This window comes from Mobula birostris, chromosome 24 (genome assembly GCF_030028105.1).
Source record: "Mobula birostris isolate sMobBir1 chromosome 24, sMobBir1.hap1, whole genome shotgun sequence".
NCBI lineage: Eukaryota > Metazoa > Chordata > Chondrichthyes > Myliobatiformes > Myliobatidae > Mobula > Mobula birostris.
In genome coordinates, this window is record NC_092393.1 from 54,640,069 (window position 1) to 54,657,886 (window position 17,818).

At 43.0% G+C, this 17,818-nt stretch overlaps 1 protein-coding gene across 3 annotated transcripts in view; it reads left to right on the forward strand.

The window, feature by feature from the left end:
- aspscr1 (ASPSCR1 tether for SLC2A4, UBX domain containing) overlaps window positions 1-16,396 on the forward strand; it is a 311,330-nt gene extending 294,934 nt beyond the window's left edge. For 2 of the 3 annotated variants that reach the window (XM_072242323.1, XM_072242325.1), the window contains 2 exons: window positions 10,578-10,756; window positions 16,193-16,396. In XM_072242323.1, the coding sequence (XP_072098424.1) occupies window positions 10,578-10,756; window positions 16,193-16,203 (190 nt within the window). In that variant the 3' untranslated portion in view covers window positions 16,204-16,396. The remainder of the gene's footprint in view (window positions 1-10,577; window positions 10,757-16,192) is intronic. The other variant, XM_072242324.1, reaches the window with a different exon arrangement.
- Window positions 16,397-17,818: the final 1,422 nt, after the last annotated feature.

Sequence of the window (17,818 nt, forward strand, 5' to 3'; positions counted from 1 at the left end):
CAGTTTTGACTTCGTCATTCAAGCACACAGCAAACTGCTGATACTGTTGTTAATATATAAATGTTCTTTTGTTTTACTAACTGGGCACTGCTGTACAAACTAGCTGGAATTTACCACCAAGCACAAGCTGAAACTCATTTATCTACAGTGGTGATGTTTCACCGTAAAAGGTGTTGCATGAATATTTTTACAAGATGTTTAGGGTCTTTTTTTAGACGTTGTGATTTAGTTCTGATGGTATTCGATTGTTCGAGTCCGAGAGCACAGGTAATGTTTAACAGCTGCTTGATTTTTCTGGCACACGATCTTCATGAACACAGGTGTCTTCCTCAACAGTTTGCCTTTTCCACGGTTACCTAATCATTTTAAACAATAAGGAGATAACGACACTAAGAAAATGTAATTTAGATGTTGCAATTATGGACAAAAATGACAAAGTCAAATAATAACTGCAAAATAAACTTTTATAGTTGCGTAGTGGAGAGTATATTGACTGGTTGCTCCATGGCCTGTTATGGAAACACCAATGCTTTTGAATGGAAAATCTTACAAAAATTAGTGGATACGGCCCAATTCATCATGAGTAAAGCCCTCCCCACAATTGAGCACATCTACACGGGGTGTTGTCACAGGAAAGCAGCATCCATCATCAGGGTCCCTCAACACCCAGGGCATGCTCTCTTCTCATTGTTGCCATCAGGAAAAAGGTACAGAAGCCGCAGGTCCCACAGTACCAGGTTCAAGAACAGTTATCACCCCTCAACCACCAGGCTCTTGAACCAGAGGGAATAACTTCACTCAACTTCACTCGCCTCATCACTGAATTTTTCCCACAACTTATAGACTGACTTTCAACAACCTTTCATCTCATGTTATCAATATTTATTGCTTATTTATGTATTTTTTTGTATTTGTATAGCTTGTCTTTTGCACATTGCTTGTTCATCTTGTTGGGCGCGGTCTTTCATTGATTCTATTGTGTTTCTTAGATTTGATGTGTATGCCTACAAGAAAACAAATCTCAGGGTTGTATATGGTGACATACGAGTCCTTTGATTATAAATTTACTTTGAACTTTGAAGTTGTATGATTAAAAATATTCTTTGATTGACTACCTCACCCAAATTGGGGCACCACAGTAGTTTAGTAGTTAGTGCAACGCTAATACAGCGAGGCGTTTTGGAGTTCAAACCACCGCCGTCTGTAAAGACTTTATACGTTCTCCCTGTGACTGCACGGGCTTCCTCCCACGGGCCAAAGACGTACTGGTTAGTAGGTTAGTTGGTCATTGTAAATTGTCCTGTGATTAGGCTGATGTCAAATAGGTGGGTTGCTGGGCAACACGGCTCATTCCGTGCTTCATCTCCAAATTAAAAAAAATTAAAATTGCGTCGTCAAATGCAAAATGGCCCTTTCAAAAAGCAGTAGTGAAAGAACTTTAGGTGTGGTAGCAGGGAATGCTTTCTGTGATTTATCTTTCAAAGACATTTTACCTCTTCTAGTGTTGAGCCAGTTCCCATTTTGCAGTGGCATCCCACTGTTCACCGATGATGAGTTCATTTTTGTGAAACATAGACGGGTTTATGTACCAAGGGAGTTCACTTTTGTTGTGTTGATACCTGTTTATACCCCTCCCTGCTAATGCCAGAGAGGCACTGCGTGATCTCTACAGTGCGATCAGTGACATTCAAACCAAACGCCCTGATGGTATCTTCATTGTCGCTGGGGATTTTAACCATGCGAACCTAAAAGCAGTCCTGCCTAAACTCCACCAGCATGTTGGTGAAAACACATTAGACCTGGTTTATACTAATATACCATGTGCAGGTAAAGCTGTTTCCTCGATCCCACATAGGGCCACTTGTCTGTATGCTAATTCCAGCATACAAACCACTGATCAAAAGGGTCAAGCCAGTTTTAAAGGTGGTGAAAACCTGGCCTGAAGGGGCAATCCCAGTGCTGCAGGACTGCTTTGAAAGCACGAACTGGAGGATGTTCAGAGAGGCTGCTCCCAATGGCAACCACGTTAACATGGAGGAATACGTGTATTCTGTGACCAGCTGCATTGTACTGAGGATGTTACCATCACAAAACACATCCAGGTGAGGGAAAATCAGAAGCCATGGCTTACTGCAGAAGTCCACGCACCATTGAGGGATTGTGATGCTGCCTTTAGATTGGGAGATGTGACAGCCACCAGGGAAGCAGAAACGGTGCTTCTCCACTCCTTCAGGAAGGCAAAATGGGAGGGAGCATTCTCAGAGAATACCCAACCACTTTCACAATACCAGAGACATGAGGCTCATGTGGCAGGGAACTCAGAGGATCACAGACTACAAGTCTACTGTGTGCGTCAGTGACCAGGATGCCTCACTCCACAATAGGTTGAATGTCTTCTACACCCGGTTTGATGCGTAGAACAAAGTGCTGGCGAGGAACCCCTACCCCCAGGGGAGTAGATGCTGTCTGGCTAAGGCAGAGATGAGGAAGACCATGTCATCAGATTTGTGGACGACACAGCAGCAGTTGGCCTCACCGAGAACAATGATGAGCTGGAGTACAGGGAGAAAGTGGAGCAGCTGGCGGACTGGTGTGAGAAGAACAACCTTAGTCTGAACGTGGAAAAGACCAAGGAAATTATTGTGGACTTCAGGAAGGTGCAGATGAACCATTCCCCTCTGTAAATACATGGATACTCCATGGAGAGTTAAGTGCACCAAGTCCCTGCAAGCTCACGTCACAGATGACCTCACATGGTCCCTTAATATCACCTCCTTGAACAAGAATGCACAGCAGTGTCTCCATACGAGGCTCCCACACCCGCATCTTAACTGTGTTTTACAGGAGCACCATTGAGAGCGTCCTGACAAGTTGCAGCTCCATCTGGTCTGGGAGCAGCCGAGCATCGGGCTGGAAGTCCCGACAAAAGACTGTGAGTACAGCTGAGTGGATCATCGGGGTCTCCCTACCATCACTGGGGATATTTATCAGGAGCGTTCCATACGCAGGGCCCTTAGTATCATTAAGGATCCCACCCATCCATCTAGCATCCCCTTTGCCTTTCTACCATCAGGCAGGAGACTCCAATGCATGAAAACAAGAACGGTCAGGATGGGAAACGGCTTCTTCCCTCGGGCCATAAGGTTTCTCAACTCCTTGCCACGTCGGATTCAAAGTGTAACTGGTTAATCTGTTCTGTACCTTACAATATTTAATTTATGCACTTTAGTTAGTTTGTTTATTTATGTGTAATCTATCTGTAGATTTCATCCTTCCTTTCATAAGTTATTATGTGTTACATGTGCTGTGTATTCTACCGTGTTTTACACCCTGGGTTAGAGAAATATTGTCTCATTTGACAGCATGCATGTATTTAGTAAAATGACAATAAACTTGACCTGACTTGATTTAAAAGTTATTAAATCTGTTTCCATTCTTCAATACTGAATGTATTCAGATTATAACTAAACTGGTGAAACTTATTTTCCTTCATTAACCCTCTGGTTCTTTTGCAATTACTTCAACTCTGTATCTTCTCGTTACTGACCCTTCACTCAGTGGAAGAGCTTAAGCACCAAGCCTAGCCACTACCTCTTAGGGAGAGTAGTCATGGAAGGGCTGCAGCAGCTTTACTCGAGCTGGAACAAGTAAGCTGCTGGAGGAACTCAGTGGGCAAGACAGATCTCTGGAGGCAAAGTGGTCATCAACATTTTGGGCCAAGACCTTGCATCAGGACTGGAGTTGCAGCTGTAATGAGGGACTTAATTTTTGTGGGAAAACTATGTAACACCCTGGGAAAGGTTTCACTGCTAACGTAATGGTCTTTCCGTAGAAGCAGTGTTCGGGTTATGGTTAGAGATAACAGGTGCTTTGGAGTGTGAGCCAGCTCCTTTCTTTGGCGGGAGATGAAGAGAGAAGGAGCTGGAGAGAATCAGTTGTTGGATTGGACCTAGTGGGGAACCGTGATTCGATGAAGCAAGATAGCCTGAGGGTTGGTGAACATGAATTTTGGGAAGAGTTAAGCTCCAACTTGTGCACACTTGACTGTTCAATTATAATGAACCCTCTTTGTTGTTTTCTTTCTTTTCTTTACTAACCCTTTAGTTAAGTTAAGATTCATAAATATAATTGCTTTAATCATATGCAGTGAGCTATCTATTATGCCTTGGCACTGAGTTGTAACAGGGTAACAGATTACACAGCATCCACACAAACTGGGGTTTGGGGTGGGAGAGCCATCTCAATCTTATGGGTTTGACGGGACTGGAGTGTGTATTCCCTAGACTTAGGCAGCCAAGGAAACCAGGTGATTTCAACTAGATTTAGATTTCAGATTTATTTACCCCATTTACATCGAAACTTGTAGTGAAATGTGTCGTTTGCATGAACAACCAACACACCCAAGGACATGCTGGGGGCAGACCGCAATGGAAGCTGGGTTGAGGATTCTTGAAAGAGGGTTGAGGGAAAATGTAAAAAGCTCAAAGTATATTTATTATTATCAAATTAAATATGTCACCATATTCTACCCTGAAATTCATTGTCTTGCAGGCATTCACGGTAAATACAAAGAGATACAATAGAATCAAGGACTGACAAACAACCAATGTACAAAAGAAGACAGACTGTGCAAATACAAAAAAAAAATAATGCTCAGTATATGATTTATAGAGACCTTGAGGGGTGCTCAAAAACATTGAGTTGTTTTGGTGGATCAGGAAAAGTTATTTTTTTGTCCAGGAACTCAGGAACGGGGTCTAGAGTGAGTATCAAAGTTTGACTACTTTTAAAAATGGTGAGTGAAAATGATTTGCAGCGTGCTGCCTTGAAGTACTTTGGAAGCAGATGTAGCAACTTTCGAAAGAAGTCTGTATGTGCTCTTGGAAAGGAGAAATTGGCAGGGCTCTGGGGAAAGTAGGAAGGAGTGGCACAGACTGAATAAACTTTTCAAAGGACTGGCACAGGTACAACGTGGTGAATGGTCTCCTGCTCTCCGCTTCTAACTCCTGATTCCAAGAACAACTATGAGTGCCTTCAACGCCTGCAAACATCATACACATTTCAAAGAAGAAAATCTTTCTAATGTCGGTAACACAAGACTTTCTAAATGGGTTCCTTGACCAGAAGCCCTCCACAGGAATGCACATATGCCTAAATGGTATTTTGTTAATTATTTGAATCCAAACACCCAAAAAACTTCCTTTAAAAAGATGTTAATTCTTAAACAATCTACCTCCTCTTTTGCCATGATAAGGCCATTCTCAGTGTGGAGGAGCAACACTTCATATTCCATCTAGGTGGCCTCCAACCTGATGGCATGAACATTGATTTCTCTTTCCCCCTTCCCTCTTCTTCTATTCACCACTCTGGCCTCTTGCCTCTTCTCCTCACCTGTCTATCAAATACCCCCAGTGCCCGCCTCCTTCCCCTTCTCTCATGGTCCATTCTCTTCTTCTATCAGATTCCTCCTTCTCCACCCCTTCACCTATCACTTTCTACCTTGTCCTCCTTCCCCTCCCCAAGCCAATTTATTCTTGCGTCTTTCCCCTTCCTTTCCAGTCCTGATGAAGGGTCTGAGTCCAAAATGTTGACTGTTTGTTCAGTTCCATGGATGCTGCCTAACCTGCTGAGTTCCTCCAGCATTTTGCGCTTGTTGCTCTGGATTTCCAGCATATGCAGAATCTCTTGTTTGTTAATTCTTCAGCTCATTTTCTGAGACTGAGACTACCTAAAGACAGAACAGTTATGAGTATAAGTTTCCTTGGTCAGCATGGGCATCATTTCTTTTGAAAGGATTTGCTGCTATTCCTTGGCATCATTGTGGGTACATTAGATAAGAAAACTTGCATTATCACTTTCTGTCTAACCACAGCCCTGTGGTCTGCAGGATCTACTGAGACCATACAATGAGTACAATGCTAAAGTGTCTTGCCACAAAACATTGACTGAACTTTTTTCTGTAGATGCTGCCTGGTCTGCTGAGTTCCTCCAGCATTTTCTGTGTATTCCAAATAATCTTTCATTGGTTGGTGGGGAGTGTGGTAGAAGTGGGATTGTTGGTTTTGAGTTGCACTTCTAGATATACCTACCTCATCTCCTCGAGTCATTACATCTTGCTGAATGGTTGGCTGGGAGAGACGTGGGATCCTGATGCTTTTGTAATCCAAAGGTTCTTTGGAAGTCAGGAATGAAGCATAAAACTTGTTGTTTACAATCATTTTATTAAGTGTTACAAGAGTGGAAAACGATCAAGAAAGTGGAGCCAAAAGAACAAAACAAAAGACAAAGGAAAAAGCAGTTGCAGTTGCTCATACTCAGTGTAGAGATAATCACAAACATCCCGGTGATAACAATTAACCTATAAAATCCCCAGGTTCCACTGTTGTGACAGCTGATACTAAAAACTAACAAGTTTCTATAAAAATACAGGGGCAACTGTAGTGTAATTACTGTACTGGAAAATTCACTGAATAATTACATGTATATAGGTGATTATATAAAAATACAAGTAATCATAGGAAAGTTAAACTACAAGAAAAATAATAATTCTACACCACAAGCCAGCAGACCTATACATGCACCACTGTGCAAAAGTCTTAGGCTCATATACATATATAGCGAGGATACCTAAGACTTTTTCACAGTACTGTATATTGGTTAAGAATTGGAATGTGCTTGGAAACAAAAATAAGAGTACTTAGCTTCGTATTAGCTCAGTAGTATTAAGTGTTACTTGATAACAGGAAAGACCTAATATACAGTACTGTCCAAAAGTCTTAGACACATGTAAAAAAATTCTGTAAAGCGAAAATGCTTTCAAAAATAATGAAATTAAATGTTTCTAAATATCAAAAAAAATTATAAAAAGCAGTAAACAGTAAAACAACTAAAAGAAATCAATATTTGGTGTGACCATCCTTTGCCTATAAAAGTGCATCAGTTCTCTTAGGTACACTGTCGTGCAGTTCTGTAAGAAAATCAGCTGGTGGTTGTTCCAAGCAACTTCGGCTGTCACCCTTGCTTCTGTCTCTCCAGGTAATCTCAGATAGCCTCGATGATGTTGAGATCAGGGCTCTGTGGAGGCCATACCATCTTTTGCAGAACTCCTTGTTCCTCCTTTCACTGAAGATAGTTCTTTATGACCTTGGCCGTGTGTTTGGGGTCATTGTCCTGCTGTAGAATGAAGTCGGGACCAATCAGATTAGATTATGAAGACACGCAGTCCTCTTTTATTGTCATTTAGTAATGCATGCATTAAGAAATGATACAATATTTTCTCCGGTGTGATATCACAAAACACAGGACAGACTAAGACTGACAAAAACTAACAAAACCACATAATTATAACATATAGTTACAACAATGCAACAATACCATAACTTGATGAAGAAGTCCATGAGCACAGTAAAGTTCAAAGTCTCTCAAATGTCTCACATCTCACACAGTCGGGAGAAGGAAGAAAAACTCTCCCTGCCATACCCGACCACAGTCCAACTGTGAGTCATCCGAAAACTTCGAGCTCTGATCAGCTCTCCGACACCGAGTACTGAGCGCCATCACTATCCGAACGATTCGACGGCCTTCTCGATCGCCAACAGCAGGCAAAGCCGGGGATTTTGAGGCCTACCCTCCGAAAGATTCCCGACCGCGCTGTAACGACAGCAGCGAAAGAGCATTTCAGGCATTTCTCCAGATGTTCCTCTGTACTTTCACATCCATCTTCATCAAATCAGAATTATCCATGGCCCCTATGTGATAGATACAATATCATTTTTCATTGGAGGGCTGTGCGCGCACGGCGCGCTGCTTCTCCTCCCACCAGATGCCTCCCTGATGGTACTGAGTGGTGGATGAGAACCTGCTTGTACTTCTCAACATTGAGGATTCCATGGTCTAACCAGATCACCAACTCCATTTGCAGAAATGCAGTCCTAAACCCGCAGGGAACCTCCGCCGTGCTTCACTGTTAGCTGCAAAACCCTCCCCCCGCACAACAAAATAGAAAAGGAACAGACCATTAAAAAAAAACAGAATATAAAAACCATAAGTCTGAAAAAAGTTTGCAGTCTATAAACACAGTAGTCCAATCCGTAAGTGCAGAACCACGATACCATCCTATGATATCACCAACATTCATCAGAAGAGAGGGATTCCACACGAGGCAGAGAGGCCTACCCACCTGCTACAGCGATAGGCTACTCAAAGGCTCCTTCCCCGGCAGCTTTACTTTCTTTAAGGAAATACAAGAATTTCTCTGTAACATTTAACTTTTTGGAAAATGAATATTTGGAAATCTAAAATTTGATCTTTTCTACTGACACACTAATGCAAAAGACAAAAAATAAACATTGAAAAGAAAGTTTATATAAAATTTAGGGAAGATTTTTGCGCAATACTGTGTAAGTGCCTAAGACTTTTGCACAGAACTGTCTGTGTGCTTAAGTTACTGTAAGATAATAGAAAATAAATTCTAGGCACACAGAATAGATTTCTGTTATTTCCTTGGTGAATGTACTTCCAGTGCTTGTCGCGGTGATATCAATTAAATGTACTGTTAGTGGGCTAGCATTTTCTGTATGGTTATCCTTCCCGTGATGTAGTGGTGCAGAGCACAGGCTGGAGATCCATCTGTAGGTGGCCTAGACTGGTGACGAAACGATTCCTCACATACATAAGACCCGAGGGACGTCCACCAGCAAATGGTGTGAGGCGCTGTGCCAGAGGCCAGGGGCCAGCTCGTCACTCATTCCCTCAGCTGCTCCAACCGAAAAAAAATTCTTTCTCATCTCAAGAAATGAAATTGCTTTTCCGTCGATTTCTCTTTTAAGCTTCGCTGTCACCATTTGGCTGTCAGTGGCTTCAGCTGGGAATTAGAAGAGTTCACAATACGTGATATCTTCCAGGTTTTTGAAATCTGTGCAGCCCTGCTTCACAGCAGCAGACTAATCTGTCTGTAATCAGAAAGAAGTGAGCCAGAATTCTATTTATTTGTTTATTTAGTGGTACTGGCCCAACGAGCCCACACCATCCAATTACACCCATGTGACCAGTTTACCCACTACCCCATAGGTCTTTGGAATGTGGGAGGAAACCAGAGCATCGGGAGGAAACCAGAGCATCAGGAGGAAACCTACACGGTCATGGGGAGAACGCACAAACTCATTGGAGACAGTGGGTGGGAATTGAATCTGGGTTGCCGGTGAAGCTACGCTGACCGCTATGCCATTGTACCGCCCATTTTCATCCCTTCTTTCCTGACAAAGCACGTAGTTTGGCCCCTGCAATTTCACAGAATGCACACCTGCATCAGGCCATGGTAAAACACCACTTCCTAGCAGAGTCACCTCATATACAGGTACTCCTACACCAGTGTCACTTTACGTCCATACAGTCTATGTAAGCTAATCTTATGTATTTATATTTATTGTGTCCCTTATGCTTATTGTGTTTTTTGTGCTGCATCAAAATTCAAAGTAAATTTATTACCAAATTACATATTTGCTGTTGCTTGCATGGTGGGTGTTGAGTGCTGAAGCTTTCTGCTGATCCAAGTGGCGAGAGGGTCGATGGTGCTTGCTGCTGCCTGTGTGTGGCAGGGGGGCAGGGGGCTTTGGGGTTCTCAAGTTTTTTTCTGTTATTCATTCTCCCTTCTGTTTTGAGGATGTCTGCAGAGGGTAAGAATTTCAGGTTGTATATTGTACACATTCTCTGATATTGAATGGAACCTTCAATCCATATACCTCGCCACATACAACCCTAGGTTCGTTTTCTTGCGGGCAAGCACAGTAAATCCAAGAAACATAATTGAGTTAATGAAGGACCACATCCAACAAGACATACAAACAACCAATGTGCAAAAAAATAACAAACTGTGCAAATACAAAAGAAAATTAATATTAATTAAGCAATAAATATCAAGAGTCCTTGAAAGTGAGTCCATAAGTTGTGTGAACAGTTCCGGATGGGATCCAGAATGACAAATCGTTTCGTTCATCATTATACTAGTGTATGGAAGAATGACAATAAACAATCTTGAATCTTGAAGCTGATCGTAGGATGGAGGGAGAGACTGGAAGTCAGCATTTTCCTGTTTTGCTGTTGACTCTGTGGCAATGAAAGGTTTCTCACTCAAGACATCAGGATTCACAGTACCAAGCCGCAGAAAATGTGCTATTACAGGTCACACTGAGGAGCAGTCTGTAGTCTGCTCACAGGATATCTTGCTTGGATTCCTCAGGAAGTCTTTTTAACAGAGGGCCGTCACATACCCTCAGCTGTCAGGTGACTTGCATATGTGGTGTAAAGACAGATCAGATAGACAAACCAGGGCAGCTGAAGCAATGAAGGCAAGCAGGAAGCAATGTGTGATTAGCGTACTGGCTTTTGTCTGTTTGATTTAACCCCTGTAGCTTTGAGGCTCTCTGATCAGCTAATTACCTCCTGGGTCACCAAATCCCCTTTGTTCATGGTGACTGGGTTCTCTCAGAACCCTGCATGGGTCTGAAAGGACTCTTAAGCCTGAAAGTGGTGTCCAAGTTGTGTGCAATTCCTGAAAGTTCATTCTCTTTCTTCTTCAGCTGCATTCCCAGGTGTTCGACCCCCTCTACTAGTTCACTGACTTCCGAAGCAGCGTGTCAGCCCCTTGCGAGCCGCGGGGAAGATGACGAGATGAGGAGAGCACCCACAACAAACGCAGCAAGTTCCAAGCCAGTTCCCACTGACCCGAATAAAGTTCCCAAATGGCTCAAGCTGCCAGGTAAATGGGGCTTCTCGTACAGTAATGCTGAAATCCCAAAACCTTTTTAGATAACACAAAAAGCACAGGGGAGCACTTTAAGACCTTAAGACATAGGAGCAGAATTAGGCCATTCAGCCCATCAAGTCTACTCTGTTCAGAGGGATAATAAATTAGCTGATGTATTATCCCTCCGAACCTCATTTTCCTGCCTGCTCCCCATATCTTTAGATGCCCTTACTAATGAAGAGCCTAACAACTTCGGCTTTAAATAAACCCAGTGACAGCTGCCTTGCTTTTTAGTATTGACATCATCGTGTGGCTGTGCACTCACACATTCACGTACAGTACTGTGCAAAAGTTTTTATGTAGCGAGGGTGCCTAAGACTTTTGCACAGTACTGTATTTATCAACATTGAGCGGAGAGCGAGTTTGTAAATCTGGTGGGAGCAAAGGATGTTCAGAATGGCAAGGGTGTTGGAAGTACTGCAGGAAGGATGTAGGACAGGTGGCAGACAACGAGTGCCAGGAGTGGACAGTGGCATGGGTGCAGACATACCCAGCCCTGAGGCACCAGGCAAGGTCATTTGATTCCAAACAATTGTTTTATTAATCATTACACAGTACTATACATGAATAAAAGTGTGCACAGCCTCCTTCCCTTTCTCCCATGGTCAACTTCACACTCCTATCAGATTCCTCCTTCTTCAGACCCTTAGCTCTTCCACCTTCGCACTTCATACCCCTTCTCCCACCCACCCACCTTCCCCTTAGCTAGTCTCACCAATCAACTTCCTTCCCCCACTTTCAGTGGGCTGACTGGCGTCTGTACAGCAATTATTCTGTGAAATAAAAATAGAAAATGCTGGGGATGCTCAGCAGTTCAGGTAGAGAGAGACAGAGAATGAAGACTATTGATCTAAAATATTAACTCTTTTCTGTCTCCAATGATGCTGCCAGACTTGTTGAGTATTTCTAACACATTCTGTTTTTATTTCTGATTTCCAACATCTTTTTTGTTTGCTTTTCAATTATTATTCTATGGAATTGTTGCTTGCCTTGCTATCATAAAGCAAATCACAATACATTAACTATCCAGCAACCCCCAAAGTCAATGTTGGACTTACACAATACTATGGGAATATCTCCATGTCAGAGAGTCTTAGAACACTACAGCACAGAAACACGCCCTTTGGCCCACCTGGTCTCTGCTGAACTATTATGCAGTTTAGTCCCATCACCTACACCTGGACCATAGCCCTCCACACCCCTCCCTTCCATGTTCACATCCAATTTTCTCCTAAATGATGAAACCAAACTCACATCCACCACTTACAATGGCAGCTCGTTCCACACTCCCACCACCCCTCCAAGAATTTCCCCTTTAGGTTCCCCTAAACCATTTCACCTATCACCTTCAACCTATGATCTTTAGTTCTGGTCTCAGTGGAAAAAGCCTGCTTGCATTTACCTTTCCTAAACCCCTCATAATTTTGTATACTTCTGTCAAATCTCCTCTCATTCTCCTACGCTGTAGGAAGTAAGGTCCCAACCTAGTCAATTTTCCCTTATAACTCAGGTCCCTAAGTCCTGATAACATCATTGTAAATTTTCTCTACACTCTTTCAATCTTATTGGCATCTTTCTTGCAGGTAGGTGACCAAAACTGCACACAATACTGCAAATTAGGCTTTCCCAACGTCCTATACAGCTTCAACATAACATCCCCTCTCCTGTACCCAATACTTTGATTTATGAAGACCAGTGTGCCACTCCCACTGGTAGCTCGTCCCACGCTCTCACCACCCTCTTAAACATTTCACTCTTGACCCCTAACCCAAGACCTCTAGTTGTAGTCTCACCCAACCTCAGTAGAAAAAAACCTGCTTGCATTTACTCTGTCTATACCCCTCATAAATTGACATACTTCTATTCGTACTGGCAAGGTTAGCGCATTGGCTAATTGGCAGGAGGCAGTGTGGGAATAAAGCGATCCATTTCTGGTTGGCTGTCATTGACGAGTGGTGTTCCACAGAGCTCAGTGTTGGGATCGCTTCTTTTTATGCTGTATATCAACGATTTTAGATTATGGAATAGATAGCTTTGTTGCCAAGTTTGCAGATGATAACGGAAATTGGTGGAGGAGCAGGTAGTGTTGAGGGAACAGGAAGTCTGCAAAAGGACATATTGGGGGAAGGGCAAGAAAGTGGCAAATGAAATGCAATGTTGGAAAATGCATGGTCGTGCACTTTGGTAGTAGAAATAAACAAGCGGACTATTTTCTAAATGGAGAGAAAATCCAAAAATCTTAGAGGCAAAGGGACTTGGGAGTCCTTGTGCAGAACACCCCAAAGGTTAACTTGCAGGTTGAGTCGGTGGTGAGGAAGGCAAATGCCATGTTAGCATTCATTTGAAGAGGTCTAGAATACAAGAGCAGGGATGTGATGCTGAGGCTTTATAAAGCACTGATGAGGCCTCACCGTGAGAATTGTGAACAGTTCTGGGCTCCTCATCTAAGAAAAGATGTGCTGGGATTGGAGAGGGTTCAGAGGAGGTTCACAAGGATGATTCCGGGAATGAAAGGGTTATCACAGGAGGAACGTTTGATGGCCCTGGGTCTGTACTTGCTGCACTTTAGGAGGATGGAGGGGGGGATCTCATTGAAACCTTTCGAATGTTGAAGGCCTAGACAGAGTAGATGTGGTAAGGATGTTTCCCATGGTGGGGGAGCCTCGGACAAGAGGACACAGCCTCAGTATAGAGGGGATTCATTTAAAACAGAGATGTGGAGAAATTTCTTTAGCCAGAAGGTGGTGAATTTGTGGAATGTGGTACCACAGGAGGCTGTGCAGGCCAGGTTGTTGGATGTATTTAAGGCAGAGCTTAATAGGTTCTTGATTGGACATGGTATCAAAGGTTACGGGGAGAAGGCCAATGATGGGGCTAAGGAGGGGGAAAAAGTATCAGCCATGATTGAATGGTGGAGCAGACTTGATGGGCCAAATGGCCTAATCCTGCTCCTATGTTTTATAGTCTTAAATCTCCCCACATTCTCCTAAACTCCAAGGAATAAAGTCTGAACCTATTCAACCTTTCCCTATAACTCAGGTCTTCAAGAGCCAGCAACATCATTAGTGTCTGAGGAGCCCATGGAAGTCATGGTTTAGTTCTTTGTATTGGTTTGGAAAGTAAACACAGCTGCCGAGATAATTGCCTCTTAAATGAACAGTTGACTAAAATGAAGCCAGCAGTGAAGGTTTGAGGTTTGGGTTTGGCTCTGTCGAACTTGGCCATTGGAGATCATGCTGAGCCAGAGGGTTTTCAGCTGTACGGTTTGTTGGCAGATTGCAAGCTCATCCTAACTCTATTACTGGGTACCTTGGAAAGAGCTGTGTGCCAGCAGGTAAGATGTTTGATAACTAGTCTTTTCCACAAACCTGTGGCTCACCACAGTCTAGAACACGTGCTTCAGGCATAACATGGTGGTGATTTCTGTATGATGATGACAAGCAGCCTCGTTTACAGACAAAAACTACAGTGGTCACATCATAAACACAAGAGATTCTGCAGATGCTGCAAATCTAGAGCCACACATACAAAATGTTGGAGGAACTCAACAGGTCAGGCAGCATCTGTGGAAATGAATAAACATTTGATATTTTGGGCCAAGGCTCTTTATCAGGATGGAGTTCCAGCAATGGTCACATTAACCTTGCCTGTAGTTTGGGCAGGTGTGCTCTGCGGTCTGAATTGAGTAATCCTTGCAGATCTTAGATCTTTATTAATTTAATAAGGGCACTGATGTTGTAATTTCAGACTTAATGATACTTAAGTAACAAATATAATGTTGAATGTTGTAGAACATAGAACACTACAGCACAGTACAAGCCCTTTGGCCCACAATGTTGTGCTCACCTTTTAACCCCAAGATCAATCAAACCCTTCCCTCCCATTTATAGTATTCCATTTTCTTTCATCCATGTGCTTATCTATGAGTCTCTTAAATGTCCCTAATGTATCTGCCCCTACCACCACCCCTGGCAGGACGTTCCACACACCCACCACTCTCTGTGTAAAAAACCTACCCTCTGACATCTCCCCCGATAATTTTCAGGACTGATTTAAAAATATATGATTCGATTTGACTGGTTTCAAGGATTCAGAAAAAAAGACATTATCTGCAAATTTTCACTGTGAGATTGTCCAGATCTCTGTGAACTTGCATTCACATCTCCAGTCCTTGTCGTGTTCATCCATTTTATGAAACAGCTGAACCTAAAATCATTTTATGAAGCAGTTTTATTTAAAATCACCTTATTATCAAGTTTAGTCCCTGCAAAGTACGTGTGCAGTTTTATTCTGCTGCAGTTGATATATTCAGCGGAGAGTTTTGGCTATCTCTTCCTGTCAGCTCTCTTTCCTCCAGGGTTGCCGGAGTCACCCTGTCCCTCAGGCCTTGCAGGTTGCAGAGCCTCACTTTGTGTGTTTACTAATCTCTACACACCAGGGGTATGTAACAAGGAGGTTCAGACTTCACGATCCAATCATCTCCGTCGCTCATTGACTTCTACAAAGAGATATAACTCAACTTGGAAAATAATATGGAACCAAATATAGAGATTTCACACCACTGTATGACAAGTGGTAATAACTTCCATTCCTTTTTAACCAAGAACGCATCTGGTGCCAGCGAGTACATAGTTCTAATCCTCAGCTTTGTTGAAGTAGCTGGGATGGTAAGGAGTTCCCAAACTACTTTGTTCTGACGGCGGTGTATTGATTTAGATGTGTATGTGTGTCGGCCGAGCGAAGGATTCCAATCCCCGGTGAGCTCCAGCAGCCTACCAAACATTCCCTGCACCGCCCCCCCCCCCCCAAGCCAAGTTCACCACACACAAACTGTCCCCTTGTCAGCTGCTCAGTACACAAGACCCAAAAAAAACAGAGGCAGGGGAGTGAAATAATATTCACATAACTTGGGGGTGTGCGTGTAGTGCGTCTGTCTGCAGCCCAGCTGATTCAGAAAGGAGTGCTGATTTCACTCACTGGAGTTCAGGTTCAAAACAGGAAAATTGTCTCCATACTGCATGCACGGAGTGTTTTGGAAATTGGTGCAATTAGTGGTGATGTTGAGAAGAACTTGTTGTTCCTTTCTACAGCTTTTGGATTATCCCAAACCAGCGAGGTGTCTGGTCAAAATATTTGATGCTTTGAAGAAATTGGCTGTTAACAGGAATATCAAGCTTCCAGACACATAGTTGAATAAGAATTTTTCCAATTACACACACCAGTTTAAATTTATGGTTCATATTAGGGTTAACAAAATAAATTAGTGAATTAATTTTACGTGGTTTACAGATCTGGGAATTCAGAGTTTGAATAAATGGTGAACTTTTCAGGCAAGTTTTAGAGAGAGCATGGGGCTCCTGATTTCATTCTCGTTTGTTCCCTCTACAGGGAAACGTTAAGAAGAGGATGCACTGATTAACTTCGAAGAGTGCAGGTCAAATAACACCGATTGCTTCTCCATGAAAACACCTTTATTTTGCTTGTTTTCTGAAGAACTTAGATGATCTAAATTTATGAATCGTGTAAAAGATTTGTTCCTAGATTAGCAGGGGGTTTTACAATAAAGTCGAAATTGAGTGCAAGTGGAGCTGATTGTGAATGCTTCTGTTGTTTTCTTCAAATACTTGCATAAAATTACAAAAATCAAATGCCAGAAACTGATACTTAAGTGTTAAGATCAACCTGTTCCTTTAAAAAGGGAAAACTTTGATGTTTCTTGCTTTTCAAGTATTTTATTTCAAAGTGGAATGGAAGTGTTCCTGGGATAATCTGGAATTTTTCCCATCCTGGGTTCCAGTGAGGGGTGGAGATGATGTGGTAGGTGCCCTGGTTGGTATGAACGTCTGCGAACAGGGCCTGGACAGCTACACAGCAGATCCCATGGTGTGAATTCATTCAACATACTGCTGAGAACAGGAGGACACCAGCTTTCATGTCTCTCTTCAACTGCTGCTGCCCAACAGCTGGCCAGAGCCCGATTCTGCAACAACATCTTTGCAGGCGTGTTCCACAAGAACGCTACGATCAGTATCAGCAGTGAACAACTCTGTGAAGATCTTGGCTGTTGAGATAAAAGACTTATGGTGAGGATCCATCCTGCACAACCTTAGCGGTGATAATCACAGAAACATAAATCAATGGTCCCCCCTCCCACTATAATGCCATATTTGGCACCAGGTTTGGCCAGCTTTGTATATATACACTTACTGAAATTTACGGTGTTAAATATGTCGTGAGGTAGTTTTCATGGGTTCAGTGTCCATTCAGAAATCTGAAGGTAGGGGGGAAGAAGCTGATTCTGAAACATTGACTATGTGTCTTCAGTCTCCTGTACCTCCTCCCTATTGGTAGCACGTCCTGGGGTGATGGGGGTCCTTAATGATGGATGCTGCCTTTTTGAGACATCACTCCTTGAAGATGTCCTGGGTGCCGGGGAGGCTGGTGCCCATGATGGAGCTGACTGAGTTTACAACTCTCTGCAGCTTCCTTCGATCCTGTGCACTGCCTTCCCCCACTCCCCCCATACTATACAGTGATGCAGCCAGTTAGGATGCTCTCCACGGTACAGCTGTAGAAAGTTGCCAGTGTCTTTGGTGACAGACCAAATCTCCTAATTTCTGTTTTTGCCCTCACCCACCCCAGCATCACAGACAGACTGCTCTGTTACGTGCTGTGATTTAAAAATGATGGTTCAGCGTGGGGCGGAAATGAATTTGCAGCAGAGTGGCAATGCTCTTATGAGTGAGCTGAGAGGGAAGGAGGATGAGAGGTGACGGTAGAGGTGTACAAGATGCACAGATAGAGTGGACAGTCAGAGACTTTTTTGCCAGCGTGGAGATGGCTAATACAAGGTGATATAATTTTAAGGTGATTGGAGATATCAGGGGTAGGTTTTTTTTTAATATAGAGTGGTAGGTGCGTGGAATGCCCTGCCAGGGGTGATACATTAGGGACATTGAAGAAACTCTTGGATATGCACATGGATGATAGAAAAATGGAGGGCTATGTGGGAGG